The sequence below is a fragment of the Vipera berus genome, assembly GCF_964194415.1.
Source record: "Vipera berus genome assembly, chromosome: 3".
Lineage (NCBI taxonomy): Eukaryota > Metazoa > Chordata > Lepidosauria > Squamata > Viperidae > Vipera > Vipera berus.
The window spans coordinates 124,964,366-124,984,080 of NC_138204.1; the positions used below are offsets into that span (position 1 = coordinate 124,964,366).

The window sequence follows — 19,715 nt, forward strand, 5'->3', positions numbered from 1 at the left end:
AAGTAGTTTGAAGGGAACTGATGGTGCTGCAAAGCTGAGAAGATAGAGTTCCATTTCCTAATCCTAAGCACAGGAGGTGGGAGGGATACGTGTCTCCAACTTCCTCCAAAACTATCAACTTTCCAGCAGTTTCAATCTAGTGTATAAATGTGCCAGACATAAATCATACGGGCTTTTCAAATTTGCTAAATGTCACAAGAATGCTAAGGCTTAATGCTACAGAATCCCTATTCTATTGTTTCCCCATTAATTCTACTATGAGCTTAGAATGTGGCTGATATGGGCAAAGCTGATTATTCCATTTATTTCCAAAGACAGCTCACCATATCCTAGTGACAGAGACACATTCTACCTTTGCTGTCTTTTAGCTGAATTTGGGTTAGTTAATCAAACCTGACTGAAGTCATACCATCAGCTAACTAATTCTTCTTACTTTCCGTATCTCCCATAAAAGCCATAATTTCAGCCTGCAGGGTGCATTTTAATTCAATTTTGTTGACGTTTTACATTTTCACAATGTTACATTTTAATTATCTTATTTATATGCTTTTACATTAATATCAGAGAAAGAATAGAAAAAAATGAGCTAATTTTGCTTTAGGTTTTACATTAACAAAGAAAATGCTAATTTTGTTGCTGCTGCCGCCAATTTATTTATTTATAAAATTTATTGGCCACCCATCTTATCATAAGGTAACAGTGGGTGGCTTACAATCATTAAAATATCTATATCTACATCTACATCTACATCTACATCATCTATCTATCTATCTATCTATCTATCTATCTATCTATCTATCTATCTATCTATCTACCCACATTAAAACATAAATGAATTAAAATCAAACATTAAAATTAAAGGAGGGTGGGGGCGGAGTGGGGGGGGAAGTGGGATCAGTTGTTACTTAATCAACCACCTCCACTGTGCTGTTCCCCCATTGGGACCCCAAGCCAACTGGCAGAGCCTTATGAAAGGATAAGATCAAAACAGTTCCAAGAACCGGCTTCAAACAATACCTTACATTGGTGTGCCTTTTGACATACAAATTGTGAAAGTTGTTTGTACTTTCCAGCTGGCCTGCTTTGGGTCCTTGTAACCTTTGAATGATCTCAGCTTTCATTTCCATGGCTATGTGAGCAGGAAGCAGAGAAAGCAGAAGACGTTCCTGGTTTTGAAAATAAAAGAGAAAAAAGTCCAGGCTTCCACTATTTTTAAATAAGAAAAAATTGCTAAGGAAAACCATAATTTCTCCAGCAATGCTTGGGGAAAAACATTGAGTGGTGTGCTATCATTTGACTAAAGCGTTTGAAAGCGGTGCTTCACTAAGCATTTTAGCTAAACTGTTACACCTCTTGAAGCATTAAAGTAGTTACATCCTTTGCAAGTTCATGTGACTGCTTTAAAGGCTGGCTCCAGTTTATTAGTTTATTGATATACTATAGTCATAGACGATATTTCTGCTAGGACTACTAGAGAAGCTGCAGTTGGACACAAACTCAGAAGCAACTATGACAGCTTGCAAGAGCCAAAACTACTTTAATGTCGAGGAATGGCATATGCTTTGCAAAGCTCTCTTTTTAATGTTTTGCAGGGCCTAATCATTTGTAATCTTTCCTCCATTTTTCTTCTGTAAAAGACATACAGGAAACGTAACCTTCTGTAGAAGATTGATTGGAGGAGTAACTTTGCAAACCTTTCTACTCTTAATAATTTGGAGGAAAAAACGGAAGAAAGACTGCCATACAAGGTAAAGGAAAAGGGTAAGTATAGAGACACACATACACAATAAACTAAACAAAGGTCTCTTTATGTTATCATTCAATTTATGTTATCATTCAAAACTTTTGCTCCCAAATAAATTTTCTCCAAAAACAAAACATAAGGAACTTGTCATACAAAAAATGGTTACCGTAAATGACATAAATAATATTGTATTGCTGAATCAGGATAAGCCCAACTTAATCCAGAATTTTATTTCTCACGGCAGTCAACCTGATGTCTCTGAGGGACCCTCATCATATTGTGTTCTCTATTGTTCCCCTCAACTGGCTGTTGAGACACACTGCTCCAAATGGCAGGTAACATAGAGGCATTGATAGCCTGTCCAGCATGAATGGATCTAATCTTTTAAAGCCATTCAAATTAGTGACATCGTGTTTTATGGCAATGAATCTCACATTTTAATTCTATATGGAATTAAGCCATGAATGAATGGTATGTGCAAATGATGTGAGTCCCTCATAGCCATCAGCCTTTGTAAAAATGGACTCCAAGCAACCATGTAATAAGACATCTCACCTGGAGAAATCACCATGCATACTTAATACTTCCTTATTCCATTTTTAAAAAACAGATTCAAGGATCAATAACATGCCTTTGCTCTATGGTCATTAATATCTTAGGTTCAGCCTACCTTGCCATTAATTGCATTGGGCTTATTTGAATATTATTTGTGTCTCTTATTCATAAGCAGAACGCACACAGTTTTTGTCCAATAAAAGGCGACACTTGAAAAACTTCCGTTCAGGATCATTTAATCACCTTGTAAAAGCATTCAATGAGGGATCTGGCCATTAATTCAGGCTACTTAGGGGATGCTGATTGGGTTGTCATTTTGCATACAAATTTGAGCAGCACAGACAGCAATTGGTAGATGGATATGACTCTCATCATAGTTCCTGGTCCCTGTTGGGGTTTAAAAGAGTGGTTTTCCTTCTTTGCTTTGTAGCTTTTCTTGCCACAGAAGTGAATTGCTGACGATACTGAAAACTGTCAGGCTCCAGATGGAAGAGGAGAGAAATCTCTCACTTGGAGAAAGGGAAGCCTCTGTCAAAGCTCTGGGAAAGGAGCTGCTAAAATGTCTCCAATGGTCATGTGTACAGAAACAATACCACTCATGTTCAATAAAGCCAGTGCAGACAAATGATTACTGTTTTGCACTAGGTCTATTCAAGTCCACCCAGAGCCATGGAAGTTCCCCTGGGTGACTTTGGGCCAGACACTCTCTCTCATCACAGTCTATCTTAGACTGTTGTAGGGGAAAAGGGAAAAGAGTGTGTGTCTTGAATGTCTTGAGTCCCTGGACAAAAGGTGAGATTTAAATTGAATCAATGAATAACGGTTCCCTTCAAAGCATGCCCCTATTTAAGTATTTGATAAAACATTAAGGGCACCTCCTTCCTCAGAAGTCTGTTTCCTGCTTTCGGTCACATTAGAAGCAGGTCAAAGAAGAGAGGCTGCAAACAAAGGCAATATTTGTCAGAGATTAGATCTCAATTTTTGTTCTTGTGAGATTTTTTTCAGCGAGAGAACATACAACAGGTTGCATTTACGAATAATACATGACAAAGCACTGATGTGCCTATTTATTCTCCATACTTTATTAAACAAAAATACTTTGTCTCCCTCAGGCACATCATTTGCTTTAGAACCAAAGCACAATTCTGATACAAAGGCCAAGAAATTTCCATATGTCAATGTTAATTCACTTGTCATAATTGGATAAGTCATCACATTGGAAAAACTACTTAGCTGGGTGGGTAATGCAACTCTTAAGCTTTTACAATAGTCGAAGCTGAAACATATTAATTAATTAATGTTATTTGTTCCCCATTTACACTCTGCTGTCACATCGTAACACAGATCTTCCACCTGCCATGTCTCAGCCACACACGTCTCCCCTTTCTTAAATAATTCTCTACAGCAGGCATGTCAAACTGCCGGCCCGCGGGCCGGATGCGTCATACTGAAACCACGCCCATCCCACTGTCGGCAATGGGGGAGAAGTCACGATATGTCACATGACGTCACGTGATGTTGCGAGTTTGACATGCCTGCTCTACAGTCTGCCTTGCTGTCACTAATGCTTACAATTCTCTTTGAGATTAAGCTCTCTCTCCTCCCCCTTTATAATCAATGCCTTCCAGTGACGCCTCTGGATTACCACTTTGTCCCTTGTCAGCTCTGAAATTCACCCCAAGTACAAGGTTATTTGTCTGCTCCTACTCCAATGTTCTCTTTTTCCCCCTACATTAACTTTCCCCTTTACACTTTAGACAGTAAGCCCCTAATTTTTTTTAAAATTCTATGTTTCTGAATTTCTCATTCATAAAGTGAACACATACATGATACAAAAAAGTTTTGGGGTTTTATTTATAGCAGTTTCCCCCCCCCCACTTTTTTTCCCCTTTTTAAAAATCTACATATTCCAGTTTATTTGGAATAAAGTTCTTTCCTTCTGACGTCATTTTTGTAGAGACAACAACACTTTTCATTCTAGTTTTTTAAGAAGGGCATTGATTCAGTTACACATGTAGAATCCCACTCAGTTACCTTGTTCATTTAAACCTGTCACAGCTTTTGAGTCCTGTTTCTAAGCACATTATTATTAGGATCCTGCATGCTGCATGAAAATGACATTCAGTGAGCTATCTCAGATACCAAACACCGCCTCCTGGAAGAATCTTTCAAAACATCTTATAAGTCACACAATGCAAAATACCTGAGATGAACAAGGGTAATTATGCTAACTGCTTGTCACTGTCAAAACGAGGTCTGAAAGCTTTGCAATTGCCTTGCCTTATTCTCTGCGAGAGTTTAAACAGTGGGGCAAACAATTTTATAGGGAGTGGGAATATGTAAGCTAAAAAAGCTAATGTGCGAATTTCTGTGTGCATATATTACTCATGTATAAGACAGAGTTGTGCATTTAGTAGATAGCTATCAAAGAAGTAATAAACAAAATAAGATTCACAAAATCCAATACATTTTACATTCTAGAAATACATCAAAAGAAAGGGAGCATCTATGAAGATAAGGGAAAACTAACAGCATTCTTCCATGCTCAGTTCCTATTTTGCTTTTATTTATAATAGGAATTGATAATCTTTGGATAATTGGGGCCTATTACTTCACATTTTGTGGGCCAAATGAATGGATGATAATATAGGTGAAATTAAGATTTCCTAATTTTTTCTTTTTTAAAAAAGATGTTGCCTTTATTTTATAAATTATATTCAACCTCTTTTAGAGCATAAACTTTGTTTTCTGGTTGTTTCCCACTTCAAATCATAAGAAACTATTTTTGGTTACTGTAGTTGGAAGTGATTCCAGAGGATTCCCAGGGGGAAAAAAAGAGTGGGGGCTATATCAGGCCCTAGTATCTCAGGCTGCCTATATAGTTATCTAATTTACAACACAGAAATTGCTACTGTTCTATGCATTGTGTAGTGTTGCGCTATCTGGAACAGAAAATGAAAAAGTGATGGTCATCAAATGTGGTTGGCTGCCAACTTTCACCTACCCTGGCCTACACCCTGGCCTCATCAGAAACAATGCAAGTTACAGTCCAACAACATCTGGACCACTACAGACACCCAATTTCAGCTAAGCTAAAGGAGACCCAACAAGTGGGATATTGCTGGTAGATTCTAAAAGACTGAGGAAGCCTTAGATTCACTGAAGCATCTCTAAGGGATGTCTAATCCAAGATTATTTGTAAACAAGAATTTGAAGTATAGAAAGATTTTAATGAATAATTAGAATAATTAGGTCATATTCCAGGCTTCTGCATTATCTAATTTACAGTTCTCGCTCATTCATTCATTCATTCATTCATTCATTCATTCATTCATTCATTCATTCCTCTTTACTGATTAAAATGATGCCAGAAACATGCTCACAATACAATAGATTGGGTAAAGAATAATGATATATGGTAGGTGCATGCTTATCCATATATGTTTCACTATGTTTAATGTTTCTTCCAAGTAAGCATGCACAGATTTCACCAAATGTGTATCATATTCATAAAGGTAAAGGTAAAGGTTCCCCCACACATGCGTGCTAGTCGTTTCTGACTCTAGTGGCCGGTGCTCATCTCCGTTTCAAAGCTGAAGAGCCAGCGCTTGTCCGATGACATCTCCGTGGTCATGTGGCCGGCATGACTAGACGCCAAAGGCGCAAAGAATGCTGTTACCTTCCCACCGTAGTGGTCCCTATTTTTCTACTTGCATTTTTACGTGCTTTCGAACTGCTAGGTTGGCAGAAGTTGGGACGAGTAACAGGCGCTCACTCTGTTATGCGGCACTCGGGATTCGACCCGCCAAACTGCTGACCTTCTGATTGACAAGCTCAGCGTCTTAACCCACTGAGCTACCGTGTCCCTTCTTTATACACCCTTATAAATGTTATATCATCACAGCTGTGAATATGCTGTAATTAAGAAGTGCAGACAAAGAAAATTGTGTTATAGGTTACAAAATTCAGAGTCCTATAAATCTCACCTACCTATGTAAAAGAATACTGTGAAATTTTTAGCCATCATGTTTGAAAAATATATGGAGACTGTTTGTTGAATCCCTTCAATTATAGGAATAAATGAATAAGATATCTAGTGGCTGCTTTTGGGTTTTAGATTCCTCTATGGAAGTTGCAAAGTATTGCCTCACTTGTTTAATATAACTTCTTTTGACAAATTTTGTCCCTTTGATAGATAGGACATTTCTTTCTTCATGAGTAATAAACTGAGGAAAGAAGGAATTTGATATTTTCCCTGTTAGAAGCAAAATATAGGTAAAAGAGATTAACAAAATGGTAACAAACAACAGTGATGAGGCAAGGCAGAATAAAATAAAGAAACCAACACAGACAGATTGAGGTATAGCCAAAAACCTCTATACAAAAGCTTTTGACAGTCTGCCAACAGCCTCTTTCAGATTCTTTATGTAGAGCCTTAATTGGAGAAGAATTTGAATTGCCTATAGACTATGGTTATTATTAGGGTAATAATAATAGTAGAGGCAGTAGCAGTAGCAGCAACGTTGTCTATATTGCCTTTGATTTATCTGAATAAAAGCTTCCATTTTTTTGTGGAACAAAAAGTAGATAATCTTATTATATTCTTCCAGCATTTCTTTATATCATAAGATCCTATTGTTGAAAGAGCTGGCTCATTTATTAAATATATATACACATTAGTTTTGAAAATGCTTCACAAATTTCCACAGTATTTTTTTTCAGCCTTAAGAATGTTCCTTCAAGTTTCAAAGCAATGGACCATATCAAAAGAAGAACTTTGATGTCGAGAGTCTAATATACCTTTTATCTTCCACTTTCCTCCATTATGAGCCAAACTAAAGAGAGAACAAAAGCTTACAAATAATAGAATTTCCACCTTTTCTATTCTTGGGTGAAAATTGGAACAAACAAAACTCTTACATTGATTTTCAGAGTTCCTCCTTCCCCCTTCCTGGTCAATAGCAACTTTAGTACATCTAACAAAACGATATATGTAAATGATTGTAGGAAACAAAACAGTAAATAATGCCTTTACCTGCTGCCGCTTTTCAAACTCCAGCTTGATGCGTGATTTGATGCAATTACAGGTATCCTGATATGTCTGCTGTAGAGCAAGTTCCATCAATTGTTTGTGATAGGCTCCAGCCAGATTCCCGCAGATAAAAATGATGACGTTTGCCAGAATCTATCAGTACAAGACAGATCAAACTCTCACTCAGTTATCATTACCAGTCTGTTTTACCTTTAGGTCCTGTTTCAAATTCACTGTGATAGACTTTACTGGGCCCTACTTCCTCTCCGTTAGGTTTGCAAAACTGTATTTTGCATTTTCAAGTGTGAATATTAGGAATATCACATTTGTATCTGGGGAAAAATTTACCTCACCCAAAAGTCAAAGCCTCCCTCTGATGATTTATTTGGATAGCAAACTATACTTATTAAACAAATTGTATCTCTAAGAATTATTGAGGTACTTCTAGAAATTGTTTCCATCTTCTCCCATTAACGATACCAAAAGAACATTCCAGAAGATAACATTGAGGAATATCCAGGAATCCAGAAGAGCCTTCTCTGCTGAAGCGCTGGCCCTCTGGAACATCCTGCCCCCCCCCAAGGCGAGACTTGTCCTCACCCTCCTATCCTTCTGCAAGATCCTGAAGACCTGGCTCTGGAAGTTGACCTGGAGATGCCTGCTGGACTGAAAAGCTGTCCCACCTTCCCCCTGCGCTTCCTGCTCCCCCTCCACTCATCTTTTTAATTTCATATTATTGAACTTCCATTAATTATTTTTATTGTTTTATTCCTTTACTATTTTTACATTTTAATCATTTCCCCCCATTTTACTGTTGTAAGCTGCCCAGAGTAACACCATAGCGAGATGGGAGGCAAATTAATTTAACAAACTAATAAAATGCAGAAAGCCATCTTGTAAAAGAATGATGATGTTTGGACAATATGAAATCATGGTGATAATTATCAGCCATTTTCACAGTCCCATAAAGCAATGGTGGCTTGAATAGACTAGCCACAAATCATGATCGTAACCATAGATATAGTGCTGGAAAAAAACATATTGGAATAGTCTTTGTTAGATTCCATTATATTTGATATTGGACTTCGTGATAATGGAAGAAAAACAAATACTGTAAGATAACTTACAGTAACATTTTACTTTTTTAAAATTTGAACAAATACTGCATTAGCAATATATTGAAATTAACAGTGTAATTCAGAATAAGCAAAAGGTAACAACCAGCAGGAATTTTATGTCAACTGTCTTTTATAATTGTTTCCAATTAAAGAAAATTGTAAGATCATGGGACTGAACATGTGATATCCCATTAGATATCTTACTCCCATATGATGGGGAATTGTTGACGAACATTTATTTTGAGCGCAGTTTCTAGCCAACTATAGATCTACCTAACTGACTTGACATGCAGCATCTATTTAACTAGCTGGCTAATCAAAATATTAAAGGGAACATCTTCAAGTCAAGATATATTATGTCCATTCCTTTTCTGTTCAAACATGTCCAATTCTCAGATCCTGCAGGGAAAATTCTCTATAGATTTCTTGGCAAAGTTTTTCAGAAGTGGTTTGCCATTGCCTCCTTCCTAGGGCTAAGAAAAAGTAACTGGCTCAATATCATCCAGCTGGCTTTATGCCTAAGGTGGAACTAGAACTCACAGTGTCCACAGCCTTAATCACTACATAAAACTGTTTTTTTAATTAGGTCCATAGCATTCTCACAATCTACTACTGATTAGGGTTAGGACTGACCCCCTTGAGAATAACTGACCTCCTTGATAATCTAGGAAATTTGCCACCGAATTTGATGTCCAAAATAAAAACTGGATTCATCTGTCTCACTTGCCCTGAATATGGCAAAGATGACTTTTCTACCTCACAGAATACAGGTTTCAGAAATCTCTTTCTCGTCTCATGACCTATATATCAGAGGTTTCTACTGATTCTTCAGCATTAAATCAGCTTACAGGAATTCATCTGACCATCTTTCACTCCTATTGTGCCCAAAGTATGTCCCTCTCAGGAAAAGAACTCAGGCAGTCACGAAAAGGGTCAAAACCTGGCCAGTGGGTGCTCTTAGTCAGTTGTAGGACTGCTTTGAAACCACTGACTGGAGCATAGTATTCGAAGATCAAGACCTGAATGCATACACAGATGCCGTACTCTCTTATATTAGAACATGCACTGATAGTGTAACAACAGAAAAGTGCATTAGAGTTTATGGGAACTGCAAACCCTGGATGACTGCAGAGATACGAACACTCCTGAGAGCCCGGGATTCTGCCTTTAAGGCAGGGGACAGGGACACATACAGAGAGGCCAGGGCAAATCTCAGAAGAGGCATTAGGATGGAGAAACAGCAATACAAACACAAGGTGGAGAACCACCTAGCAGACAACAAGCCGAGGCAAGTGTGGCAGGGACTGCAGCACTTAACCAACCACAAGGGCAGTACGAGGAGCATGGTTAACACCGATGCCTCGTTGGCTGAGGAGCTGAATATCTTCTTCGCTCGCTACGAGGTAAAAAGACCAGACCCCGTAGCCTCTGCTGGCTGGCCTTCTGATTTTCAGCAACTCACCCTATCTGAAGACCAAGTGAGAACTGTATTGAAGGCTGTAAATCCCAGCAAAGCCGCAGGCCCAGATGGGGTGCTGGGAATAGTGGTTAAGAACTGTGCCGACCAATTAGCAGGGGTCCTGACAAGGATTTTTAACATCTCCTTGCAAACGGCATGTGTACCATCGTCCTTGAAAGCAGCTACCATTGTCCCAGTCCCCAAGAAAATTGCAGTTGAGTGCCTGAATGACTACAGACCTATTGCATTAACGTCTGTAGTCATGAAATGCTTCGAAAGACTGGTTCTCCAACATCTCAGAACATGCCTCCCACTGGATTTTGATAAACATCAATTTGCCTACAGGGGGAACAGGCTGACAGACGATGCCATAGCTACTGCTTTACACTCTGTAGCAAGTCATCTTGAGAAACCTGGAAGCTATGTCAGGATGATTTTTGTTGATTATAGCTCAGCTTTCAACACCATTTTGCTGAGCACTCTCATCGAGAAGCTGACTGACTTGAAATTTCCCCCCTCCATCTGCGATTGGATTCAAGACTTTCTCAGGGACCAGTTACAAACAGTGAGGGTCGGGTCTGCTTTTTCCACCCCCATGAAGCTTTGCATCGGCTCGCCACAGGGCTGTGTGCTTAGCCCCTATCTGTACTCTTTGTACACATATGACTGTGTATCATCGAACCCATCTACTGCGATAATTAAGTTCGCAGATGATACTACCATGGTGGGTCTTATTACAGGTGGGGATGAGACAGCATACAAGGCGGAGGTACAAAAACTATCCATATGGTGTTGTAACAACAACTTGCACCTGAACATTGGCAAGACGAAAGAGATGGTGCTAGACTTCCAGAGGAAAACGGAGGAACCTGCCCCACTTTACATCGGGGAGGACTGTGTGGAGAGAGTTTCCTCATTTAAATTTCTGGGAGTCTACCTCTGTGAAGATCTTACCTGGAAAGTTAATACAACCCAGGTGGCCAGAAAGGCCCAAGAGAGACTTCACTTTCTCAGGGTCTTGTGGAAGAACAGGGTAGAACAATGGCTAATGACCCTCTTTTACTGTATTGTGGTTTGGTATGCTGGTCTGACAGCCGTGGAGAGGAAAGCATTACAGAGGGTGGTGAGCACAGCACAAGACATTGTGGGCTGTCCCTTGACACCACTGGATGACATTGCCAGGGCTCGCTGCCTTGGAAGAGTGAAGAAAATTCTCAGGGATGACTCACACCCTGGACGCTATCTCTTTACTCTCCTACCATCGGATAGGGATATAGGAGTATAGCCAGCCGTACCGACAGGCTGAAGAACAGCTTTTATCCATGGGCTGTTAGGCTTTTGAACGGGATATAATTTTATAAACTTTATGCATGATTGACTTGTAAGGCCGGTGTATTGTGCAATTAGCTCACATGGTATAATAAGATGGAGGGTTTGTGTCACTGTAAGTTGGGGGTGGGGGCACGAAGGGAGGCTCAGCCAATCTCAATGTATACATGGTTGTACTTTGACAATAAAGGTTCATTCATTTTTTCCCCTCCAATGATTTCTTAATGCTGATAGCATTTTTCAGCTTCTTTATTTCTCAAACTGTATCTGCCTCACTATTTCCTCTTAATTCAAATCTTCAAATGAGCTGTCTTGTGTAGTCCACTCCTTGTGGTTTATTAGCATCCTCATTTGCTGTCTCTTTTTATTTAATCTCCCTGCAAAGCAGCTGTCAGCTGATTAATGACACAGTTGTAGGATGTAGCTTTCAACTCTTTCTTGACCATTTTAACTGGTCCTTGGGCTCACACAATTTTACCTTTTTAGGACATTTTCTGACTGGCTGAAAATTTAAATTAAATCATTGTGTCCTTGAAAGGTGTCACTCACTTGACTGATACTTGCTACCTTCTTATTGCTTCAGAAAAATTAAAACAAAAATTAACAGTAAAAAAAATGCTACAGGTTGAAATAACTGCAAAAATCAAACACTGAAAAATCACAATCAGTATTCTAATGACTGTGGAGAAATTAACAGCCTGGCTATTTAACAACAATAACTATTATAATTATTAAAACTATATATCATCATCTCCCAGTGACACTATTTCTGCATAGCTTGAAATAAAATTATCTAGCACCCCCCAAATTATCTAGCATCTCTGAACTCATAGGGAGAACTGCTAGATGATAGCTAGATTGATGGAGGTGGTCTTTCAGTTGTAGCTTATACAACTCTTAATGTAGCTTATACATTCTCCTAAGACACTGCCATACAGAAACCTTCCATCTGGTTAGGTTGGTAACTGCTGGATCTTATAATATTCCTTTGAATGATTAGGACTCCCCTTTTATTAGGGTGAAGAGATAAGATTGTTTCTTTAGCAAAAAATTCAGCAATGAGGTTGAGTGAAATTGTGCTAAGCATCTGTTGGTATTGTAATGCACAGGGTCCCCCCTCCCCCCAATTTATCTGGCAAGTCACTTAGCTACTCATTCTGAAATTTAGTTTTGAATACATTTCCGTGTGAGTCATCTGATAAGGTGCACAATACAAAGCAGCATGACATTTAGTTGAAGCTTTTAGGCTGGAAACCTATCTAAACGTATTTGGGAGTAAGTTCCATTCGACATAACAGGATCTGTTTCTCGGCAAATATTCTTCAGATTTCCTCTGCCTCAGAGCCTTCTTTCGAAGTTTTAAGTTTTAGATTCTGTATCCAAAACAGACATCTTTGTACATCTAAGAATAAGAGGGCTTGTTAATCTGCCTCCTGCTAGTCATGGAATTGTGCAATCTTAAAATGCTATAGCAGATTTGAATATTTTAGCCCGGATAGGTGGGATCATATTTTAATGTTCCCCATCCCAATTCTTTATAGGAATGTATGTGTATAATGTGTCTGTTGTTTCTTTCCTCTCACATGACAAATTTCTAAATTTAGCATTTGAGATGCTACATTTCAATTAGGAAGGAAAAAGCAATAAAACATGATAGTCAGCCCAGCCACGTACATGCGCACACGCACACATACATCTTGCCATTTTGTACCCTGGAGACTATTCAATTGCCTTTAGGGAATCATATTAGTTTATTTCCATTACATTCTCCTGACGCCTTGGATAAGGCAAAAGCCTGTTCAGGAAACTTTAAATTCTGCACAGAATAATACCACAACTGATACGGTAATACAGGCATACACACATACAGACATTTCTTTTAAAAAAGAGGAAACATGTGCCTGCAGCCCCTGACTATATTTAAAACTAGGGGAGAAATAGTGGACAAATGTTTTAGGCAAAATGCTTTTCTCCAAGACATTTGAGGAAAGCTAAGGCTCAAAATGAACTAAGGCTTGTGACCAAAGTCAAAAATAACAAAAAAAAAGCTTCTTTCAACATGTAAAAAACAAGAAAAAAGAGAAGGAAATGATTGGTCCATTACTAGGGGAAAGTGGCAAGAAGGTGACAAGCAACAGGGAGAAAGCAGAACTATTTAACTTGTTTTTTGCATCTGTCTTTACACAAAGGGAAAAAACAGTCCAACCTATTAAAAACAGTGCCATAAAAAATAGAATAGAAACACAAGTTAAGAAAGGCAAGAAAATGGTAAGTGAGCACCTGTCCAGCCTAGACGAGTTCAGATCACCAGGACCAGATGGATTACACCCCAAGGTTCTCAAGGAACTGGCAGATGTGATCTCAGAACCACTGAACTATATTTTTCAAAGATCCTGGCGCACTAGGGAACTACCAGACGACTGGAAAAGAGCTGATATAGTTCCCATCTTCAAAAAAGGAGAAAAAATAGATCCAGGAAACTACAGACCTACAGTATCAGCCTGACCTCAATACCTGGGAAGATTCTGAAAAAGATAATCAAACAACGAATCAGCGAACACCTAGAGGAAAAAAGAAAGTCATTCCTAAAAGCCAACATGGGTTTGTCAAAAACAGATCATGCCAGACAAATCTTATTGCATTCTTTGACCAAGTGACAAAATTAGTGGACCAGAGGAATGCTGTGGATGTAATTTACTTGGACTTCCGTAAGGCATTTGATAAAGTACAGTATTTTTAGGTCTTTGTATTTTGTTATCTTCTCCAGTTCTTTCTCGTCTATTCTGCTCTCTCCAGGCACTGCAACGTCCACTATCCAGACTTTTTTGTCTTTTTTATCGACAATTGTTAAGTCCGGGATGTTATGTTGCAGGTGCTTATCTGTTTGAATTCTGAAGTCCCAGAGCAGTTTAACTTTATCATTTTTTATGACTTTCTCTATTTTATGATGCCACCAGTTCTTGCTTACAGGCAAATGATATTTCTTGCAGATCTTCCAATGCACCATTGTTGCTACTTTGTCATGCCACTGCTTGTAGTCAGTCTGTGCGATCTTCTTGCAGCAGCGTACCAGGTGGTCCACTGTTTCTTCAGCTTCTTTGCATAGGCAGCACTTACTGTCTGTTGCTGTCTTCTCAATTTTGACTTTGTATGCATTATTATTATTATTATTATTATTATTATTATTATTATTATTATTATTATTATTAATTGACTGATTGGTAGGATTTAAATAGCTGCACAAGTCAAACATGACTCTGGGTGACATAAAAGAAATCATAAATTACAAATGAAAACATAAAGGAAAACAACATGTGGCGTAAAAAAACCCAACTAAAACAATACAATAGCAAACGATAAAAAATATTATTACTCAACCAATAGAGACTTTTATTCATCCTGTCCCAAAGGCATGAAAAAAGAACTAGATTTTCTCTGTGAATGTATTTTTCTTCAAGGCATGAGTATTCTACAAATATGCATCTCTACTCAGATAATGAAAAATGGTTTTATGTGATACTCTGCCTATACTTTGCATGGGGGAGAGGTTCCAGAGAAGACTTGCTGTTATGCTTTGCTCGCAACAAAATTATACAGTCTCAGGGAGTTTGTTATTCCTTATTCTTTCACTACCCCACATCGTCCACAACTCCTATTTGACAAACCTTAAAAAATGCTTTCTAGTTTGCAGCACTACAACTACCTAGTCAGAAGCATCCCAAGCCTGAAGCTAATCAGTGAAAAGTCTGCACTCCAAAGTATGCTGCACACTAAGAGTGCTGGGCCAATGTAGACAAGACAAGAGAGCGGCAGTATTTTTCCCACCATCTCACAACAGCTGCCTCCTCTGCTCTGGTTAATTTGGCACTCCCACAATTCTAGATTGAGGCAAGATAAATAATACATTTAGGCACATATCTACACACAGCATGAACTGAACTGTTGCTCATTTAACTCAACATGCATGTTGATGTTTGCTCAAGGAAAAAAAACAATTTTGCCAAACAAAACACTCAAACCACTCACATCCATTTTAAATTAGGATAATGAGCACAGACTAAAAGGAACTCTTGTGGCACACAGGGGGCTGAGAAGGAAGACTAAACAAGAAATTGATTTGGGAGGTTTTTGTATTAAAGCTAAGAAAAAAATAGTTACATTCTTGTTACAGATTACTTGTGGAAAAAATCATCCTCTCTCCCTCTCTCTTTGTGTGTGTCTGTGTGTGTGGTTGTGTGTGTGGTTATGGATAGGTGTGTATGAAAGAGAGAGAGATTGTCACACAGGATAATTTCTTCACAAGGAGCAGGTGTGTACACATTCATTGATATCTTTTTTATATTAATGTGAAAAACTAGTCCTTGAGACTGAGGTTATGGACATAAAAGAAGCACTCCTGCATGTTAAATATACAGCATCTTAATATTCCATAATATAATATAAAATTAATGAATAGCAATTATTTACTATAATTAACAAACAGCAAATGAGAAGTAAATAATTGGGGACAATCCTGAAGTACTAAATTCAACTCATTTTTTGCTCTACTGATTTTAACTACGAACAGTAAAGACAATGTTTGCCTTCGGAAGTATGCTCTTCTGGGTAACTCCATCTTACTTTGTTTCAAGACATGATGAAGTCAACATAATAGTGTGTTTTTAGATCACTGTGTGTTTAGATGGAAAATAGAAATTACCTCAAACAAAGAGAGCTGTTCTTTCCTTCAGGCCTGTTCAACATCCACAGGTCAGCACATGATTAGTTGTGGACCCTAGAATATGTATGCATGATTCTGATGTAAATATGATTTATTCTGATATAAATATGTTGGATTTAATGATGGAAGGAAAATGGACTTGAATTTAAGAAGATCTGCTCTCCCCACCCCCACCCCCCAGAAGATTAGAAAAGAAAAACAACATCAATCTGTCTTCTATTATTATGTTCTCAGCTAGTGACAGCCTCATAGATACACTAAAGCACAAAATCAACACAGGGTGACTAAAGCAATACTTTATTGAGATTAGCTATGGTAGAATTTTTCCAAGTCTGATGATTATGTTATTCCTCCCCTCCTTCTTATACTTATATGAATCAAGGAGGTGTTTACACGAGCTATTTCTAAATGTTATCATACTTCCCAAGGTGTAAAGAATGTTTTAGACCTCTCTGCCTAGTTCTTGCAGTTCTTGCAATTTTCTGTTAAGGTTAGCTACCTTAATCTCTATACTAACCTAAGATTACTCTGCCATTTTAAAAGAAAATTATTTTGGGGGGGGAAAAAACCCTTTACAAATGGTGCATTATTTGTGTGGGAGAAGGTATAAGCATGTTCCCCATCATATATATTGTGTGAACATGATATTATGCCCATACCAGTTCATTCAGAAACACTTAAAATTATTCAGTCTAAAAAAATGAATGCTGTGAGTGAAGGATTCCTGAATATATTTTGCTTCATATGATAATGACTTATAGATAGTGCATTTAGTGATGATTAAAATTAGGCCTTTTAAAAACAGAAGGAGGACTATGAGTTTCCTTTTAAAAAGAACACTCTAAATTAAAACATGAATATTGTGAGACCTTTGTTTGCACATTGACTTGAACTTTCCATAATCAATGCAATGATAATAACATATGGAAAACTTCCCCAAACCTACCAGTTTGCTGTGTTATTTTCATATTTTTGTTGTTGTTGTTAGTTGCGAAGTCGTGTCCGACCCATCGCGACCCTATGGACAATGTTCCTCCAGGCTTTCCTGTCCTCTACCATCTTCTGGAGTCCATTTAAGCTCACGCCTACTGCTTCAGTGACTCCATCCAGCCACCTCATTCTCTGTCGTCCCCTTCTTCTATTGCCCTCAATCTTTCCCAGCATTAGGCTCTTCTCCAGTGAGTCCTTCCTCCTCATTAGGTGGCCAAAGTATTTGAGTTTTAGCTTCAGGATCTGGCCTTCTAAAGAGCAGTCAGGGTTGATCTCCTCTAGGACTGACCGGTTTGATCGCCTTGCAGTCCAAGGGACTCGCAGGAGTCTTCTCCAGCACCAGAGTTCAAAGGCCTCAATTCTTTTGCGCTCAGCCTTTCTTATGATCCAACTTTCACTGCCATACATTGCAACTGGGAAGACCATAGCCTTGACTATACGCACTTTTGTTGACAGGGTGATGTCTCTGCTTTTTAGTGTGCTATCTAGATTTGCCATGGCTTTCCTCCCGAGGAGCAAGCGTCTTTTAATTTCTTGACTACAGTCCCCATCTGCAGTGATCTTGGAGCCCAGGAAAATAAAATCTGTCACTACCTCCATTTCTTCCCCATCTATTTGCCAGGAATTGAGAGGGCCGGATGCCATGATCTTGGTTTTCTTAATGTTTAGTTTCAACCCAACTTTTGCACTCTCCTTCTTCACTCGCAACAAGAGACTCTTCAGTTCCTCTTCACTTTCTGCCATTAGAGTGGTATCATCTGCATATCTTAGGTTGTTGATATTTCTTCCAGCAATCTTAATTCCAACTTTTGATTCATCTAGCCCTGCCTTTCTCATGATGTGCTCTGCATATAAGTTAAATAGGCAAGGCGACAGTATACAGCCTTGCCGGACTCCTTTCCCAATTTTGAACCAATCAGTGGTTCCGTGTCCAGTTCTCACTGTTGCTTCTTGGCCCGCATATAGGTTTCTCAAGAGACAAATAAGATGTTCTGGTACTCCCATCTCTTTAAGAACTTGCCACAGTTTGTTATGATCCACACAATCAAAGGCTTTAGCATAGTCAATGAAGCAGAAGTAGATGTTTTTCTGGAACTCTCTAGCTTTCTCCATGATCCAGCGTATGTTGGCTATTTGATCTCTAGTTCCTCTGCCTCTTCGAAATCCTGCCTGTACTTCTGGTAGTTCTCTATCCACATACTGCTGGAGTCTAGCTTGTAGGATTTTAAGCATAACTTTACTAGCATGAGAAATGAGTGCAATGGTGCGATAGTTTGAACATTCTTTGGCACTGCCTTTCTTTGGAATTGGAATGTAAACTGATCTTTTCCAATCCTGTGGCCACTGTTGAGTTTTCCAAATTTGCTGGCAAATTGAGTGTAGCACTTTTACTGCATCGTCTTTTAAGATTTTGAATAGCTCAGCTGGAATACTGTCACCTCCACTAGCTTTGTTGTTGCTCAGCTTTTCTAAGGCCCACTTCACTTCACATTCTAGGATGTCTGGCTCGAGGTCAGTGACCACCTCATTGTGATTATCAGGGACATTAAGCTCATTCTTGTATAGTTCTTCTGTGTAATTTTGCCATCTCTTCTTAATCTCTTCTGCCTCTGTTAGGTCCCTGCCATTTTGGTCCTTTATCATGCCCATTTTTGCATTGAACGTTCCCTTCATCTCCCCAATTTTCTTGAAAAGATCTCTGGTCCTCCCTATTCTATTGTTTTCTTCTATTTCTTTGCACTGTTCATTTAAGAAGGCATTCTTATCTCTTCTAGCTATTCTCTGGAATTCTGCATTCAATTGGGCGTATCTTTCTTTTTCTCTCTTGCCTTTTGCTTCCCTCCTTTCCTCAGCTATTTGCAAAGCTTCCTCAGACAGCCATTTTGCTTTCTTGCATTTCTTTTTCTTTGGGATGGTTTTGGTTGCTACCTCTTGTACAATGTTGCGAACCTCTGTCCATAGTTCTTCAGGCATCCTGTCTATCAGATCTAATTCCTTAAATCTATTTGTCACCTCTACTGTATATTCAATGGGGATATGATTTAATTCATACCTGATTTGCCTGTTGCTTTTCCCTACTTTCTTCAGTTTAAGCCTAAACTTTGCAACGAGAAGCTCATGGTCTGAGCCACAGTCAGCTCCTGGTCTTGTTTTTACTGACTGTATAGAGCTTCTCCATCTTTGGCTGCAGAGCATATAGTCAATCTGATTTCTGTGTTGACCGTCTGGTGATGTCCATGTGTAGAGCCGTCTCTTGGGTTGTTGGAAAAGAGTGTTTGCTATGACCATCGTATTCTCTTGACAAAATTCTATCAGCCTGTGCCCTGCTTCATTTTGTACTCCAAGGCCAAACTTGCCTGTTATTCCGGTTATCTTTTGGCTTCCTACTTTAGCATTCCAATCCCCCATGATGATAAGGACATCATTTTTTGGTGTTAGTTCTATAAGGTGCTGTAGGGCTTCATAGAACCGGTCAATTTCATCCTCTTCAGCACCGGTGGTTGGAGCATAGACTTGGACTACTGTGATATTGAATGGTTTGCCTTGGATTCGAACTGAGATCATTCTGTCATTTTGAGGATTGTATCCCAGTATTGCTTTTCCTACTCTTTTATTGACTATGAAGGCTACTCCATTTCTTCTGAGGGATTCTTGCCCGCAGTAGTATACCTGATGGTCACCTGAATTAAATTCACCCATTCCTGTCCATTTTAGTTCGCTGATACCTAAGATGTCGATGTTCAGTCTTGTCATCTCTTGTTTGACCA

The 19,715-nt window shown here is 38.8% G+C and overlaps 1 protein-coding gene across 1 annotated transcript in view; it reads right to left on the reverse strand.

Moving 5' to 3' along the window:
- The window catches only part of ADCY2 (adenylate cyclase 2), a gene marked incomplete at its 5' end in the record, with an annotated part of 156,214 nt that overhangs the window by 67,427 nt on the left and 69,072 nt on the right, over positions 1-19,715 (reverse strand). The window contains 2 exons of the mRNA XM_081324024.1: positions 1,018-1,166; positions 7,335-7,484. Coding sequence (XP_081180150.1) covers positions 1,018-1,166; positions 7,335-7,484 — 299 coding nt within the window. The remainder of the gene's footprint in view (positions 1-1,017; positions 1,167-7,334; positions 7,485-19,715) is intronic.